The sequence below is a fragment of the Engraulis encrasicolus genome, chromosome 8, assembly GCF_034702125.1.
Source record: "Engraulis encrasicolus isolate BLACKSEA-1 chromosome 8, IST_EnEncr_1.0, whole genome shotgun sequence".
Taxonomy (NCBI): Eukaryota; Metazoa; Chordata; class Actinopteri; order Clupeiformes; family Engraulidae; genus Engraulis; species Engraulis encrasicolus.
In genome coordinates, this window is record NC_085864.1 from 19,154,652 (window position 1) to 19,172,822 (window position 18,171).

The 18,171-nt window shown below is 45.5% G+C and overlaps 1 protein-coding gene across 12 annotated transcripts in view; it reads left to right on the forward strand.

Annotated features, from left to right (window-relative positions):
* Positions 1 to 18,171, forward strand: part of elna (elastin a) — an 86,473-nt gene that overhangs the window by 20,912 nt on the left and 47,390 nt on the right. For 9 of the 12 annotated variants that reach the window (XM_063205095.1, XM_063205104.1, XM_063205096.1 and 6 more), the window contains 16 exons: positions 577 to 603; positions 721 to 789; positions 972 to 998; positions 1,163 to 1,237; positions 1,607 to 1,633; positions 1,817 to 1,891; positions 2,099 to 2,125; positions 2,329 to 2,361; positions 2,629 to 2,691; positions 2,850 to 2,876; positions 3,105 to 3,185; positions 4,373 to 4,393; positions 4,590 to 4,667; positions 4,865 to 4,891; positions 5,307 to 5,396; positions 5,789 to 5,815. In XM_063205095.1, the coding sequence (XP_063061165.1) occupies positions 577 to 603; positions 721 to 789; positions 972 to 998; positions 1,163 to 1,237; positions 1,607 to 1,633; positions 1,817 to 1,891; positions 2,099 to 2,125; positions 2,329 to 2,361; positions 2,629 to 2,691; positions 2,850 to 2,876; positions 3,105 to 3,185; positions 4,373 to 4,393; positions 4,590 to 4,667; positions 4,865 to 4,891; positions 5,307 to 5,396; positions 5,789 to 5,815 (774 nt within the window). The remainder of the gene's footprint in view (positions 1 to 576; positions 604 to 720; positions 790 to 971; positions 999 to 1,162; positions 1,238 to 1,606; positions 1,634 to 1,816; positions 1,892 to 2,098; positions 2,126 to 2,328; positions 2,362 to 2,628; positions 2,692 to 2,849; positions 2,877 to 3,104; positions 3,186 to 4,372; positions 4,394 to 4,589; positions 4,668 to 4,864; positions 4,892 to 5,306; positions 5,397 to 5,788; positions 5,816 to 18,171) is intronic. The other 3 variants (XM_063205097.1, XM_063205098.1, XM_063205102.1) reach the window with 3 other exon arrangements.

Here is an 18,171-nt window from a genome sequence, read left to right on the forward strand (position 1 = left end):
CACTCAGATAACTGAACAACAAGTTATTGGCTGTTGTGTGTATCAGTCCTGCAGTTTTCAATGCTTTGAGATGCTTTAATTTAATTTGGAACTCTGAAAATGCCCATAGAAGTAATGGAAACTTGAAAAAATATGCTGCATCGATTATTGAATTGTTCTGCCCCGCATCGCGTTGCATTGCCGAATCAATTGCTGTTGACACACCACTACTAAGTAAGCATCTGTTAGCTGACAAGTGTATCTGAGTGGGGCCGCGCTTTATGAGGAAAGAGCTGGAGCACACTGCAGCTTAAGCATTTATGAGGTGTAAACGCACTGACTGACGTTTCAATGTTAAGAACATCTTATTCGAAACGTCAGTCAATGTGTTTGCACCTACAGTAATGTTACCAATTTACGCTGCAGCGTGCGTCAGTTTCTTCCTCATCTGCCAAAATCTGTCGTGAAGAGTATATCTCTTTAATGAAACTGGTCCAGCAAGATAAAGTGTCCACATGAAAATGATTTTCAGTGTTCAGAATTTTATATTCTGAAAATCACACTCTGATTGAACTTGTGTTTGTGTCTTTTCACAAGGAGCTGGAGGAAAGCCACCCAAGCCAGGTAGGCTCTACACACCCATCGAGTAACCATGCAACCATACAAACATGCATCTCTACTCACCGATGATGGTGATGATGATGATGATGATGGATGATGACGCTCTTCTTATTTCCTCAGGCTATGGTGGAGTTGTTCCTGGCGCTGGAGGACTTGTTCCAGGAGCAGGATATGGAGGACTTGGAGCAGGTATGACACTTCATATTAGATGTTGGTAGATTTATATCTCCTGCTGGACCATAACATAGTTGAAACTCATGCTGAAAGCATGGGACTGCAATGTTCAGATTCTATTTCAATATTACTGTTACGTACATGTGATGTGTGCGTCACACTGACAAGTATGGGTTACCTTTGTTTCTTTTAAACAGGAGCTGGTGGAAAACCACCTAAGCCAGGTAGGCTTTACAAGCATAGCAATGATATGCGCCTACTACTCACAATTTTTGAATGCAATGTCTTTTAAGACTGAAGTCATAAAATAACATTTTGAAACAATTTTTTCTTTTTCACATACATTTTTAATTACAATAATGTATGAATAAAATGTCTTTTTAATCAGGTTATGGTGGCGTTGTTCCTGGTGCTGGAGGACTTGTTCCAGGTGCTGGATTAGGTGTTGGAGGACTTGGAGCAGGTAGGACCAGAAGTGTTTTAACAATGTGGGATGTTTCAGATTTACTGCATGTTCTCTGAGTAGCTATAGCAATTTGTTTCACAAGAGACATTAGGATAGAATTGTGTTCAGAATCCAATCGTCTAATATGTTTTTCATGTACTGACTGTGATGAAAGACACTGACAAGCAGGGCAACACCTGCCAACCGGCCAAATGCTGGTAAAAATTCAGTTTGGCTGGTAGAAAAGAAAACTTACTGAACACTTTTGCTGGTAGTGTGTGGATGTTAAGCCAGTAAGATGTATCATCTACCAGCCAAGTTGGCTAGTGATGAAAAAAGTTCATTTATAGCCCTGCTGACGAGCATGTTTTTTCTTACCTTTGAAAGGAGCTGGCGGAAAACCACCCAAGCCAGGTATGTTCTAGAAAGGCAACCACATACATTCTTGATGTAAATTGTGCCTTTGCATGATGTTTGTGATAGTGTATAACTATCTGTAGATGTATTGAAAGATGATGATTGTCATGATGATGGTGATGATGATGATGATGATGATGATGATGATGATGACCAAGCTGGTTCTTCTTTGTTCATCAGGTTATGGTGGCGTTGTTCCTGGGGCTGGAGGACTTGTTCCAGGTGCAGGATATGGAGCAGGAGGACTTGGAGCAGGTAATCTACGACCACAAGGACTTTCTTCACAGCAGATTTTGCCAGATCATATTATGAAAGCAGAATGAATTTCATGAACAGTGTAATGCAAGTATAATGTAATGTTTGGAATGCTTGAATGTTTTAACACCTTTCAGGAAATTCTTGTTTGAATTACACATGATATTGAAAATGTCCTAATCTGGACTTTGAACTATTTTCCGTCAGGCGCTGGAGGAAAGCCTCCTAAACCAGGTATGATCTGAAAAATCTTAAAAATGCAGAGTTTATACAGACCAGATCTTCCTTTTCAGAACAATGGAATGTTACTGACACATTGATGATGATGAATGATAAATAATGGAGTTTAAGTGCTTAATATCCCTATAATTTAGAATCACACGCATGCATATGAGTAAAATATGATGGCAATTATAAATGATTTCCTCTCCCATCAGGCTATGGTGGTGTTGGTGGAGCAGGTCTTGGTGGTAAGCATTTACATGTTTCATAACTCATACAGCCTTTAGAGATCCTTCACCATGGACTGTTTTGGCCTACATGTAATTTGATTACACGGTTGGTTATTGGAATAAATCTGATGATGACGGTGCGGGTAGTGATCATTATTAAAGTAATGGTGTACTCTTTCGAATATGATACTGTGTTATCATCATATATTGAAAAGCAAAATGGAAAACATGTGGAAATGTAATCTCTGAGGCTGATGGTTGATTCTGGTTGTGTCTGTCTGTCAGGCTACGGGGGTGCTGGAGGCCTGGTTCCAGGAGCAGGCTTAGGGGCCGGAGGCCTTGGAGCAGGTGCACTTTAACTTCATCCCACTCACTCTCTCACCACATGATGTTCTCATGCAAGACTGTATTACACATGCCTACAAGTATGTAGATCAATTCCCCTTTTTCCCAGCGTGTGCCAGCATTCCTCACTGCTTCTCTTTCATGTCTTTTGTGTACAACAGGAGCAGGTGGGAAGCCCCCTAAACCAGGTATGGACTTATGTGAAACAAACAACTCTCACTCTTTTAAGTGCTTCGCTAATTAAACAAGCATGTGCCTCCCAACGCCTTGAGTTTTGCTTACAGTGTCGTTTATAACACTCTAGGAAAGGTGTCGAAATGACTTCACCGTGGTGATGACTGCGGCACGACATTTGATCAAAGGTGGCACGCGTGTACTCGAGTTTACTGGTGACATACCCCTGTGTTTTTTAATAGGCTACGGAGGAGCTGGTGGTGGATTGCTGCCAGGTGTCGGGGCTGGTGGTGCTGGACTCGGGGGAGCAGGTCTGGGAGCAGGTGAGACATTGTGCCGTAACCAAGACGTGTGCCGTAGCCGTGAGATGACCATTATTGTCTGCACAGGCGTCTGTCGTTACAGACCCCGCTGCAGATGGTGTCCTCCATCACACGTGTCGGCTGTTTACAGATGTCTGCGGCTAGTTTATGTTGCAGCCTCATTCCTGCATCGGTGAAAGGGAATCGGCTTTCTGTAAAGCATATGCCGAGATTTGTGTTTTGGAGGGGGTTGGGGGGGGGTTGGGTTGGGGGTTGGGGTGGGGAATTGGGGGGGGGGTGGGGGGGTAATTGGGGGTTGAGCGTTTGAAGGGTTTTCCAAGGCTGTGTCCTCGAGTCACACGCTATCATGCCTTGCCATCGTGTAATGAGAGTGGTCTTCTAGACGGCCTGTAATGGTTTTAGATCACAGATGGTGATGGCAGTCAATACGCATCTGATGCTACTTTTATTTGTTTCGACATCAGTGTGGAAAATCATTTTTATTCATTTATTCCAGATCATCAGTGCTGTTTTACTCAATCAATCTGCGTCTAATAGAGATAGCACAATCCATACCTGACATGAAGGTCTAAGAAATGTAAAGTGGCATTTTTATCTTGCAATCATCCAACTTGAAACAGCTTGCATAGCATTTACTGTAATTCTAGTAGTGATCCGACTTGAAACATAAACTTGAAACATGAACAAAGAAATTTTACAGCTAATACCATGACATATCTGTCTGTCCATTTTGTGCTGTATTGCTCCATCGATGAAACATTCCACATTAAGTCCTACTGTGTGCCCTTTCCACGGGTATTTATTTTATTCGGTTGAATAAAACCGCAATAAAGTTAATAGACAACCTCCTGCTCAATTTTCGGAACAAATTCTATCATAATTGTGTATATATTGGCCGTTCTGGAGATTTATATAGTTACCTGTTACAATCTAACAAGTTTTATATATTTTTTAAAGTGGACCAAAGCATTGAGAAATGATGCTTGTCAGATCGTGCGGCTTACTGGACCGTGCTGTTGGCATGGACACGTAAAGGACTGAGTGCCTGAGAACTTGTCCAACAAGCCCTTAGCATGAGCACTAAGCAGTTTGAGCAATTTTTATATGCGACCATTTAAGTGTCCAGTTTTCAAATCTATTTCCAACATGTCGTTCAGAAACTAATCACATATTTATTGTCCTACCAGGTGGAAAGCCTCCTAAGCCAGGTAATGTCCAAACGACATTATTTTTAAATTACTTTTTTTAAATACTAAAATGTATAGATCCAGTTCTTGCATGCTAGACACATACCAAGCTGTAAGACACCGTGTCCATGTGTCTCCGCTAATGTGTTTGTGCTGCATGACTGTTAGTTAGTTCAAGGCTGTTAAACTCATCCTCCCCTGCTGTGTGCTGTATCAGGCTACGGTGGATACGGCGGTCTTGGGGCTGGAGGACTAGGAGCTGGAGGTCTTGGAGCTGGAGGTCTCGGAGCAGGAGGTACAGTAACTAAATATGACAACTAAATATGGCTAAATACAACAATTACAGCTTCAAATCACACCGCTAAACCATAGCAGCATTAATGCCTAAATACCATGAGATGTTAACAAGTGTGGCGACAGGTTGTGAACTGTGAGATCATGATAAATGTCCTTTATTTATTGACATAAAATATTTTAACTCTTTTAAAACAGGAGCCAGTGGCAAGCCTCCCAAACCAGGCAAGTTTTTTGGTATTAAATTAGGTCCACTACAATTACCATCTTTATCCTGTTGTGTTATCCGCAACCTAATGCCCCATCATTAAGTGCTGCTTGTGTCAACCCGTGTTTCCACCCCTGGCTTGTAAAAAAAAAGAACAGCTCCTTCACACCTGGTTTCAGTTAGAAGGACATGTGTATCTTACATCTTCATTAGGCAGCGCTAGGTGTTGGTGAATGGCCTTGACGTCCATCTGACTTTTAACGATAGCCATAACGACTCACACACACACATACACACACCACACGCACATACACTCTTGCTCTCTCTCTCTCTCTCTCTCTCTCTCTGTCTCACACACACACTCACACACACACACACACACTCATGCACGCTCTCCTCTCTCTCCTCTCCTCTGGTCTGTCTGCTGTACAGGATACGGGGGTGCCGGTGGCCTGGTTCCAGGTGGTGTCGGAGGAGCGGGCCTGGGAGGTGGTGGAGCAGGACTCGGACTCGGCGGAGCAGGTGGCGTGCATTTCCCACTAAGCTCCAGAGACACGAACTTGAACTTTTGAGAGGGAGAGAAAGAAAAGAGAAAGTTTAAGCATGGTGTGTGATGTACACAATAGTGAACTTGAACCGGAGAGAGAGAGAGAGAGAAAGAGAGAGAGAGAGAGAGAGAGAGAGAGAGAGAGAGAGAGAGAGAGAAAGAGAGAGAAAGAGAGAGAGAGAGAAAGTTTTAGCATGGCGTGTGGTGTAGGTGTACACCATAGTGTGCTCCATCATGCTCCTCGTGTCAGCTGTTTGGCTGCCATTGTTATTAAAATGGATGATGTAGGTGGATGGCGATGACAGGGAAACTACACATCGATTCGAAATTGTAACTTTCAACATTTGTTATGTGTGTCCATACGCAGGAGCCGGTGGGAAACCGCCTAAGCCAGGTAAGCTAAACCACTCCAAGAAAAGTCTTGAAACATTAGCATGTGTGGTGGAGGTGGCGTCCAAAAATCTGTCTGTTTACAAATCATGTATCGCAAAAGGTGTATAGTGTTGCAACTTGTGGGAATTTCCTTGTCAGGGGGATTGGGAATTACGCATTGCAGCTGCTCCCCTAAGAGTTTATGAACATGAGCACTTTTGGAAATGAGCAGTGGGGGAGAGTTTGCCAGGCTACTAATAGTAACCTACTCCATTGAGCACCCCCTCGCTTTTGTTTTTACTTCTTCTGCTGTCCCTCTCCTTTTCTCTTTCTGTTTCTGTCTCTCTTCTACCTTCTACGTGTATCTCTTTTTGTGTATCACCATCTCTCTTTTCATTCTCTCTCTCTCTCTCTCTCTCTCTCTCTCTCTCTCTCTCTCTCTCTCTCTCTCTCTCTCTCTTTCTTTCTCTCTCTCTCTCTCTCTCTCTCTCTCTCTCTCTCTCTCTCTCTCTCTCTCTCTCTAGCCTCATTTGTATTTCTGGCTCAGAGAATACTCTGATTATTGCTTTCTTTCTTTCTTTCTTTCTTTCTTTCTTTCTTTCTTTCTTTCTTTCTTTCTTTCTTTCTTTCTTTCTTTCTTTCTTTCTTTCTTTCATATACTATATAGCTCCATGTTTTTCTAGCCTCATTTGTATTTTTGGCTCAGAGAGTGCTGTGCTTTAGAGGGTTTCAACGTATGTGTGTATTGCTGTTGATGTGTGGAAACACCACAGCCATCGCCATTGAATCAGCTCCATGGCTCTGCAGCCCCCGTGACTGATGGATGGGAGCACAGTGTAAACATACTGTGCATCAGCACTCGCCGCACTTAACAATGGCACCCCTGCCCCTCGATGGGGTGTTATTCTACCGCTGAACATACAATAACTGGAAACTTCAGCACTTGTTGAAGAGTTGGAGTGCAATCAGCCATACTACCCCTGTTTCCCTCCCTACTCACCCAGTTACGCATACACACACACACACACACAAGTACAGTACATTAGGGGCGATTATTTAATTTCCTAAAACTCTCCCGATCTTGATCTGGTCCACTATGTGTTCCTGCAGATAAGGGCTTTAAGTAAATGCGACGGGGGCACTGATAAGTCTTTGGCTTCTGACGTGCCTGTTTAAGAAAGTCGGCCGCGATAGGGCCCTGCTCCAAATTTGGCTCCCCGAGTGAGGCACAGCACTTGTGAACAGACTTATGTCCCCCCCCCCTCCCTTTACCCGTATCACGTTTTCAGAAGAAGTTGACTTTGGCGTTGATCCGCTGGACGCTGGAACGAGTCGTGTGTAATAGAAAGAGAGCGGCGGGTTGTGCCCAGTCCCTTTCCCCATGTCCTTTTGGTCTTTTGTGGCGAAAATGTGATTATGCGTCGCGGAGGAAGCAGACACCATTCAGACAAGCCAGCTAGCCGGCGAGCCAGCCAGGAGGACTCAATATAACGTCAAGCCCAAACGGCATACAAATATAAATGTTTCCACAGCTCCACCCAAACACAAAGAAAGGGAACGAAAAGAGCAATGAGTGAGCAGGTTCATTTGAACGAGATGGGGTCAGATGAGGTCATTCAGTGCGCTAGTCCACTATTCCACATTTTGTATTCAGCGAGTGACTCACTCGTGTCAACATCACAGAAGGAGACGGGGCGAAATAATGCGGCGAGGCATGAGGGCCTATCAAGGAAACATACGGCTTTTATTCTGTGTTTGGATTGCACTGACTTTGTGTATCCCCGTCAGTCGTCGCATCTTAGAGGTGCTGCAGATGTGTTGCTGAGATTAATGTGCGATCAAGGTTTCAGTTGAATCTTTATTTTTCTCACATTGGTTCTTCCTAACCAATGCACTTTAATGCAACATTGAGGACCTTTCCTCTTCATTTGTGGTACAGATTGGAAGTGGTGTTTCATTGAAAATATCAGCCCATTCCTCCAAGCTTGAAGCTGAGTGCGGCAAAAAGAGCTCACCAGTGCCTTTCCCCTCAATACAAATTGATTGACTATTATTTTTAGAAATGTTATCTTAAGATTAAAAACAGTAAAGTTTTAATACAGTATTATTACTATAAGGTACATATTTTAAGACCATCAGTAACTTTCCGGCACATTCTCCCCTGCCTGCCGTCAACTCAGCCAGTAGTGGTGTGAGCACAGCCATTGCTCTGTAGGGGATCATGTGAGCGCAGAAGCCTTGACACCTCACTCAGTGCTCAGTCCTTCATTACTCCAAAGCACACATCACATAACTCTTCCACATAAGTGAATAATTGAATGAATGAAATGCACAGTGTAACTCCAAACCACACATCACCACCACCACCACCGCCACCCCTCTCCACATCCTCCTCGTCTTTTCCTCTGAAAAGAACACCTCATTGGTTTTTATCAGGGCCCATTCTGACAGATGAATCACCATTTGGCCGTCCGCGGACCTAATAAGCACACCCGCTAACTGGGCATCTTGTCATCGGTGCCTTGATGGGGTGCTGAAAAAGCAGAGGTAATGTTTGGAGTTGGAACGAAGTTGCTCGTACAGGCATGAAGCCGCATATCCAGCTTCCAAAGCAGGCCTCTCTCCATCCCATGTTCCCCCCCTGCTACCTCGACTGTTCCAGACCCTCCCCAGAGCGAATGTGGTGACAGCAGGGTCTCCTGTCACTAAAACTTACCTCTCGGGCCTCAAGACGCAAAACACAGCCTCCGTTTTTCCTAATTATTTGATTACGCCCCTGTGGTAATTTAATTACCTACCAGTGATTAGTGGGAAGGGTTTAAGGTTTTTAATGCGGGCACCAGGCCCAAATTTTTCTTAGTCACGGGTGGAGTGTTCGTGCCCATGTAATGGGATTAATTGTAATGTAGCCATGAGCGTTGTGTGTGTGTAGGGAAAAAAAGAGCAGAGATGTGAAAAAAGGATCGGGTTATGGCCTTCAGACAAATGCATGCAGCTGTGCTGTTGGATGGTGCACACACACACACAAGCGCTAGCTGTCACTGGCAGAATAGACCAGACATGTTCTGTTTGGCGTCCCTCAAAAAAAGGGAAAGGGGAAACAAGGTATGGTGAGAGCAGTGGAGAGAGAGAGAGAGAGAGAGAGAGAGAGAGAGAGAGAGAGAGAGAGACAGAGACAGAGACAGAGACAGAGAACCTGAGAGAGAAACTAGAACAGAAGAAGAGAGAGAGAGAGGGAGAGAGAGGAAGAAAGAAAGAAAAAAAAGAGGAGATGGGGGAAGCGAACGAGAGATAAAGTTAGGGGCCAGAGGAAGACGAAGTACAAGAGGGGGAGTGGAGAGAAATGAACAAAGGAAGAGAGAGAGAGAGAGATAGAGAGAGAGAGAGAGAGAGAGAGAGAGAGAGAGAGAGAGAGAGAGAAAGAGGGTGAGAAAGACGGAAGACGGTCGGACAAGACAAGACGAGACATGGCCAAGCAGGCAGATGAGTTAGAAGGAAGGAAGAGGGCCACGCAGCACATGTGCTTCTCGTTACACGTCTCAGACCTGTCCTCCATAGCCACAGCCATAGCCTCCTCCTCTTGCTGCTGGCCCCCTGATTGTGAATAATAGCCTGCCTGTATAGAGGAGAGTCCACAATGACAATGGCCCCGTACACCACGCACATACTGTACATCCCCAAAGCCAAACCAACCACCCACCCATAAACACACCCGACAACCAACACCCCGCCAAGCCTCCACTACAGTGCTGTGCTTTTCATTGTCTTCCATCTTTCTTACTCCCTCGTCCCTCTCCATATAGCAGACCAACACCCACCCAATCCAACCACTTGCCTGACTGTCAAGCCTCCAGACCAGTTCTGTGCTTTTCATTGTCTTTTCATATGACAGACTACCACCCACCCAACCACCAATCGGATTATCAGCATCCCCACAAAGCCTGCACTGCGTACAACACTGTGGAGCATTGAAACAGACCAGAACCAATCCAATCACCAACAGCCCACAAGTCCTAACCGCTACAAGACTGTAGAACATTGAAACCACCACCACCGTCAACTGAACCACCAACACCCATCAAATCCTCCTTCACACCGCACCGCACAATCTGTCCCGTCTCTTCTTACGTCTTCCTTACTGCCTCCATAAAACCTACCTCCGCCCATCCTGCCTCCAACACCACCACCCAAAACCCCACCAAGTCTCCTCCGTAATGTTGTGATTTTCGCCCACTTTCTTCTTTTTTACTTCCAACATGTGAAACAGAACCACCATCTCCACTTGTGGAGGGCTGAAACTCAAAACCGCCAGAGAATTGTATATTACCAAGGGGCTTAGCTGTACAATTTGGTAGTACAGATTAGTTTGTGCATGCCATTGTTTGTTTTCGTCATTTCTGAATTCGGTCCTGCAGCCCGGCCCGCACACCCAGTCTGAGAGAGAGAGAGATTTCTCTTTTTCTCTTTTTGTTTCTTTTCTTTGCGTAGTGTAGACTCAGGGAGCCATTAATTCACTTACAGTTGTGTTTTTTTAAGCCTGCAAAATACAGAACGGTTTAAGTACTTTGCTCCGGGGTACAAAAGTCCAGAGTGGAAGCTCCCCTCCATGCTGTTGATTCTGCTCTATGGGCCTGTGTTTTTACCCTGCTCCCTCGCCAACCACTCTTGCATGGACAGACAGTGCGTCTCAGGTCAATTTTTCAGGGAGACTAATGTGTTGTTTATGGCCTGATGAGAGAAATGCTATCCACACAGTCAAGCATCTCTTGTTGTTTGGCAGGACCTTAACCCAATATAGTCAGAAGGTAAAATACGCCCTGTTGGTGGAACGGTCCACCCCGAATGCATTAACTTAGCGCTCGGGGACTTGGGTTATGGAGTATCTCATTTTGTATAGATGACGCCAGAGAGATGCACAAAAAAAAAGATTTATTCATAATCAATTATAGATTACCTCACTGTACCAAAGCCTATGGTCATAAATATATTTTTTAATTATTAATAATAACTTTGCTTGCAATCTCCAGGAATAACATGCATACTGCATGCAAAGCAAACGTTTTAAAAAGCACACTTACAAATGTACGAAAACATTGTACAATAATGAGGAGGGTCACAAGGTTAATCAATTACACCTTAAATGTTACTAGACACGTTTCTAGGTGAAGCAGTTTATTGGGAAGGCACAGAAGAAGAAAACATAAAATAGTAAGAGAAAGTAATATCTGGGACACACATCACATAACCCGTGTCCTCATATCTCCTCTCAGCACTCCCATCATTAATGCTAGTGCAGTCCTTTACTTTCCGTCAAAAATAAACACTGCCCAGACTAAATCCCCTCCTTGCAGTTGTGCCGTTGCAGTTGTGAATTATGCGTCAGTGTGCAGTGTGTCTGTCTATACAGAGCTCTGTGTGCTACCATGTTATAAAAAGGTGATGGCCTATCTAGATGCCAAATCAAAGTGCTCCCACAGAGCGGTGGCGGCAGAACCAGCCATGGGAATGGGATGAAAGGGTTTTAAGTTTTGTTCTCGAGACACTCATTTTTTTCTCCTCTCTCCGGAGGGGAGGAAGCTCTGTGCTGCGCTGCTTAGTTGTAATTGGCACGGTGTCTTGCATACTCCTTGGGTGACAGAGTTTGCAAGGCATTGGGAGTTGGAAAAAATATTTTTTTATAAACAGTCTGTCTCTCCATGTCAGTGTCGTCCGCGTGGAAATGTTAAAACGCTTCGACTTGTCACGTTTAGCGGTCTAGCAGAGCAACAAGTCCTTCCTTTAAGGAGGACATGTTTATTTATCACTTCACACGACTTTGACTTTTTAGCGCAAGGTATTTCAGACAGACAGACAAGTGACGCGTGCATATGTGAACCATCTGCACAGTGTAACTGTCTGAGCCAACTTCAAATACCACTGCTGCTGGCTCCACTATTGACAGATATTCTCGTCTTACGTTTTTGGGGGGCTTTGGAGATGAATAGATGGAGAAGATGAATGTTTTACACTTTATCTTCTCCTTTGAACAACATAAATAATAGAAATAAATGAGCTGATAAATATCTGTATGCGCGTGCATCCGTGCGTGCATGCATGCATGTGGCTGTGTGTGTGAAGCCTTGTTTCAGTGCCAAAGTGCAGTGCTGGATGGTGCGAGTGAAGTGTCAGTATTTCTTAGGAGGAGCAGGGGCTAAGTTTGTGTATGCCCTTGCTTACCCTTTACACGGTGATGTTCAGTGATACGAGCTGGATATGAAACCTGCTGATTTGTAAGCACTGGAGGGGTTGAGATGCAAAAAAGTGCATTTGTGATGAGGTTACAAACATGGACTGCATTTCTGTACATTTAGTGGACTTATAATCAGTCTGTCTCATTTTGTTTGACCTTGGCTTGTTCCACTTGATAATCATTTTAAAGTGGATTTTTGATTGAGCTGACTTGGGGGGGAAAAACTTTCTAAAATTATTTTTTGCACATTTTTGTCATGGCTTTTAGAGGGTTTCGCATCTGAACTCTTAACATGTGCATTTACAGTGACAATTTGTTACCAACTTTAAGACCCCCCAAAAAACGACCCACAAAACAAAAAAACAAGTATGCCACACTGAGCTATAAAGCAAGAAACTTTGCCAGCAGCCTATTACTGCGCGCGTATAAAAAACACCATCAACACGTCGAAATGCCAAAGCCAGCCACAACTACGTAAAACAGCACTGCCGCTGTATTCCAAACTGTAAACAAGTCGTCAAACACGGGACGGGAAAACCGAAACGGCATGTTAACAGCCATCTAGTTTTCATGGTGGAGGGCATTTATAGCTGTTGGGTGTGTGTGAGTGTGCGTGTGTCTGCTTCTGACCACCGGCCTCGGTGTGCCAATAACAGCCTATTGCCGAGACGCGGAGGGGGTGTGGGAGGCATGCCATGGGACAGTAGGGAAGGCGTGTGGTGTGTGGGTATGAGGGCGATGTGAGCTTGGCAGTATAGAGGGTGGCATGGTGTTAGGCAGGGGGTGGGGTTGGGGATGAGGCATGGGGTGCGATGGGGTGGGGGGGTGGCATGGTGTTGCGCAGGGTATCTTAGGGGTGCATTGACACAGCTAGGGGGTGTTGCTGTCTTCAGTGGGGTCTGTTAGTATCGTGGCCTTCCCTCTCTCTCACTCACTTTTTTTCTCTCTCTCTCTCTCTCTCATGTGGCACAGAGGGGACATTAAGGGGGTAATGGGTACAACTTGAAGGTATCGAGCTCTTGGGTGGGGTTCTGGGACAGAGAGAGAGAGAGAGAGAGAGAGAGGTAGAGGTGGGGGAGAGAGAGGGGGGAGTGGGAGATGTGTGCCAGGCGCACTCAGCTCGGTGGCATTGCTATAATCCACGTGAGGGTAATGGCTCGTTTTACACAGGGCCCAGTTTATGGGGGCCATTTGCTGAGGGAGTAGTGTGCGGTAGTGTGGCCTCTTTCTCTCTTTCTTTCCATCTCTCTTTCTCTCTTCCTCTCTCTCTCTTTCCATCTCTCTCTTTCTTTTTAGCACTTTCTCCGTCTTTCACTTTCCCTCTCCATTTCGCTCTCTTTCGCTCTCTCCTCTCTCTCCTCTCTTCTGTATCCCTTTTTGTGTCTCTCTCTTGTGCTCTGTCTGTTCTCTCTCTTGCTGCCAGCCTTTGCAAAGATGTGTGAGGTGGACATTAGCGTCACTACAGAGGGAACACACAAATCAATGTGCAGTTTCTCTCATTCACCTCTTCTGACTCCCTTCCCCCCCCCCCTCTCTCTCTCTCTCTCTGCGTCCCTGGAAAAGTCCCTCTTTCATTACAACACTTACAACACGACTTTGGAAAAGAAAAGGGGGCAGGAGAGCCAAGGCAGTGATCCAGTCCCCCCCCCCCCCCCCCCCCTGGCATGCCACACGAGAGACACTAGCCCGAGCCCAAGCCACACACATGCACACATGCAGATACACAAACACACACAGATGGGTAAACACGCGAGCATGCACATGCTTTCTCACACACACACGCACACACATACAAACAGACGTATAATTGCATGCAAAAATCCCACATCAGCACAGAGACACAGGCACACAAACACGAAAACACACAAACATTTCCTCGCCAACAGGCCTTTGACCGTCCCCACTCCTGCCTCTCACGTTATGTTCCCTGCTGCTGGGTCAAAACTCTGTAAACTTTCACTGACTCTCCTTGTGTCTCAGCCATGATGGGAAAAGTACCGAAAAAGAAGGACAGAAGAAGAAGAAGAAAAAAAAACTGTGAAAGAAAGAAAGCTGCTCAGACTCAAAAGACAGGTTGTGTGTGTTGTCACTGGTGTTGTCGAAGGAGCATGTGTGCTTAATCACTCCAGCATGGGGGGAAGATCTGCTCTCGCATCACACGCAGCTTGCAGCATGCCACACACAGGATGGGACAGAGGCACGGGAGGTCAGCGTTTTTGTGCTGTGACATAGCTATTGCACAACACGTCAACGCTTTGCACAAACCAAACCACCCTGCCTGTGTAGTGTAGTGTAGTGTGTACTCTGTGTGCCCAGTGGCCAGCGATTCACCAGTGACCTTTTGAGTCAAGGTTATCCGATCTGGTGGTAAAATGCTGAGCAGTGGCACTGAAGTGTGTACGCCTTAACTCCTGCAGTGTTTTATATATAGCAAAATATTGTATGCCTCCAATTAAATCACATCACACATCTAAATTCAGTGTAACAGTACAAGGACTGTGTACACAGGGCATGGTCTATGACTGATGCCCTTAAACGTACTCCCTAGAAAGTATGCTGCAGTGCGTGATAGGCTTTAGCCTTCCCAACCCTAAAGTGTTTTATATATAGTAAGACATTGTGCATATCCAGCTGAATCACATCACACATCTAAATTCAGTGTACAGTTCATGGTAAATGAAACGAGGGTACATACTGTAATAGTGCTGCAAGCAATGTTATTCATGGTCTATGACTCATGTCTTTAGAATATACCCCCTAGAAAGTGCAAGGTTTGAGCCCTAAAGTTTTTTTTATCTAAAGCAAAGTATAATGTGCCGTACGTGTGTGTATGTGTTCATCCAAATTCAGTATACAGTTCAAAGTGACTGTATAAATACTATGATATTGCAGCAAACTAGTGCATGGTCAATGGCTGATGCCTTTAAATTTACTCCTTACATTTTATTGTGTGCCTCCATCTGAATCACACATCTAAATTCAATTTACAGTTCACAGAGTAAGGAAAGTCAGTATACAGGACTAAACTGGACGCATGACGTTACGTTATGTCAAGTTGCATCAAAAATACTTTGAAAAGAATGGGCTATTTTTTTAGAAGGTTTGGTGCACTACCATTTTCTGGTTTAGTCAGTTCCACAGACACTGATTGTCATGGCAGATACGTTTTTCACTTGTCTCATCCCGTTTAGCCCCAGTGTTATACTGCTGTAGGCTCATGCATGGTCTGTGACTGATGCCCTCAAATGGACTCAGTCAGTGACGTTTCAGCAGTAGCACAAGTCAGGCCGGCGCAACGGCAGCCAGTGCTACTATTAAATGGATTTTTTGTTTTGTTTTAGTGGACTATCCAATATATGCATTGCAGTATATCAATCACCAATTAATGATTAATTTACAGGCATTAGATGCCGTTGCGCCACTTGACATCTGAGCCCCCCAAAACAACATCGTTGACCCATTCCCTAGATTAGAAAGTACAGGAATCGAGCCTCCGCAGCAGCCCTACATTGAGCAGTAATAGACTGAACCCCTTTCCGAGGACTTGTGGCACTGTTTAGTTTTAGTCACAGGGGGACATCTGAGTCTCCTGGCAGTGTGTGGGCTAATTTGGCATGGCCTCGTTACATTATTACAATGCCTGATTATTTGTCAGTCCTCTGGCCCCTGCAGCATGCATGCTGCCTGCGCACTGCTGTGCTGTGATTGTGCTACGATAATCACTAGCACACACACACACACTCACACACACGCACACATGCACACATACACACAGAGAGGGAGAACACACACACACCAATACAGAAATAAACACACACACACATGCACACATGCACTCTAGCACACACACACACACACACACACACACACACACACACACACACACACACACACACACACACACACACACACACACACACACACACACACACACACACACACACACACACACACACACACACACACACACACACACACACACTGAGGGAGCTGTATAGAACAGCAGAGTCATGCATTTGTTCATTCGTTTGTTCGAGAAAACATCATTTGATTCCACCTTCAGCTGTTTTGTGTTCTCGAGGCCCATGATTGACTGGTGGGCTGATTGTTAGTTGATGTTGTGTGTTCCGCGCACAGCCACAGTTGTTCCTGATTGGGCAAGAACATCTAGCGTTAACGCATATTTAATACAGATGGACCTAGGGGTTGAGGCAACAGTGGGAGCCAGGGCTGCACTGCTCTCTGTTTCTCTCTCTCTGTCTCTCTCTCTGTCTCTCTCTCTAACTCTCTCTAACTCTCTCTCTCCCCCTCCGTCTCTCTCTCTCTCTCTCTCTAACTCTCTCTCTCTCTCTATGAGACAACACAGCCCTTCAGAGCAGGATGATTCATTGTCAAAAGGGCGCTCTCTGTGTGTCGTTATTGTTCCCCCTTCAGTTCTTTGGGCTGGCAAGACCCTTCAGGTTGATTTCCATGACTGTGGGCGTCTTTGAGAAGTGGGAGTTTTTCGGAGTGTGTGTGTTGGATGTGGGGTGGTCAGATAATGTGGGGATTTTTAAAGATGGAAGGACTTCAGTGAAGCAGAGAAAGAAAGAAAGAAAGAAAGAAAGAAAGAAAGAAAGAAAGAAAGAAAGAAAGAAAGAAAGAAAGAGAGACAGAGAGACAGAGAGACAGAGAGACAGAGTGACAGTGACAGAGAGAGAGAGATTGAGAGAACGAGAATGACCTAAAGAGAGATTGAAAACGAGAGGGCGAGCGAGAGATCTCGGAGATGGGCCCGCGCTTCTCTTATGCCCTGTCAGATTCCAACGGCCCTGTAGTTGGCTCTCAGTGGCTGTAGTCGAGTCACATGGACTGCGGCCATGAAATTCTCAGCTCTCTTAAATTAAATCCTTCACCAGCCACAGCTGTTCCAGAAGAGAGCCTGTGGTGTGGGTGGAGGAGGTGGAGTGGAGAGGACAAAAGAGGAGACGAGGGAGGGGAGGGGAGGGGAGGGGAGAACGCCTGGGGTGAGGGCGGAGGAGGTGGGTTAGAGAGAGGAGACAAGGAATGGTGGATAGAGGAGATGAGAAAGAAGGGGTGGAGGCGGATGGAGGCGAAGAGAGGAGAATGAAGGGCAGAGCAGAATGCCTGGGGGTGTAAGTACAGCAGAGGAGGAGAGTGGGCCTTGGACTGTGGATGGAGGTGGGAGAGGAGAGGAGAGGGGAATAAGCCTTGGGATGTGGGTGGAGGAGGGTAGAGGAAAGAGGAGAAAGCCTGGTGGTGTGGATGGAGGTGATTGAAGAGAAGAGAGAAAAGAGATGGATGCAGTTGGGGGAGAGGAGAGCAGAGGGGATAAGAAGAGAGAGAGGAGAGAGGTGGTGGTGGTGTGGATGTGGGAGAGGAGAGCAGAGCAGATGACAGGAGAGAGAGGAGAAAGTTGGTGGTAGTGTAGGTGTGGGGAGAAGGAGGTTGTCCATTACCTTCACTCTAGAGTTGTGGTGGGGGATAGAGGAGAAGAGAGAGGAGAAAGGTGGTGGTAGTGTGGGCCTAGGAGGAGGAAGGGGGTCCATTGCCTTCACTCTAGAGTTGTGGGGGAGAGAGGAGAGAAGAGAGTGTACTGTAGGAGTCGCGCAGGTGTGGGGAAGAGATGAGAGCGGGGAGCGAGAGAGGAGGTGATGGAGACCTCTGTGTGTGTGCGTGCGTGCATACGTGCATGTGTGTGCTCGTGTGTGTGCAGCACGCATGCATGTGCATCTGTGCATGTGTGGGAAGGGAGGAAATGTGTCTCCAGTGTCTTCACTTTCTGCTCTGTCTGCCAAGAGCTTTTAACACTTCTGAACTGGTCTGTTGGTCAGCAAGAGCCGATATCATAGCAAGAATGAGGAGGGGAACGAAAAGGGACGGAATTCATATACTAGATGTGTTTGTAGCTCATCCAGGTCAATAAGGAAAGAATTCAAGTGATAAAAGAGGTTTCGTCTTACGAAATAGTATAGTAAAAAAAACGGACCATATTAATCCATATGTGTCTTTCATGCGTCGAGTTATTGCTTTTGGCTATGATGTTCGATCAAGGTTTTTTTTTTTATAAAACATCATCAAATGAATCACTGGTCGTCTCAGAAAGCAGACGTTTCATTACCGTTCGATGAGTCCATATAGACGAACTT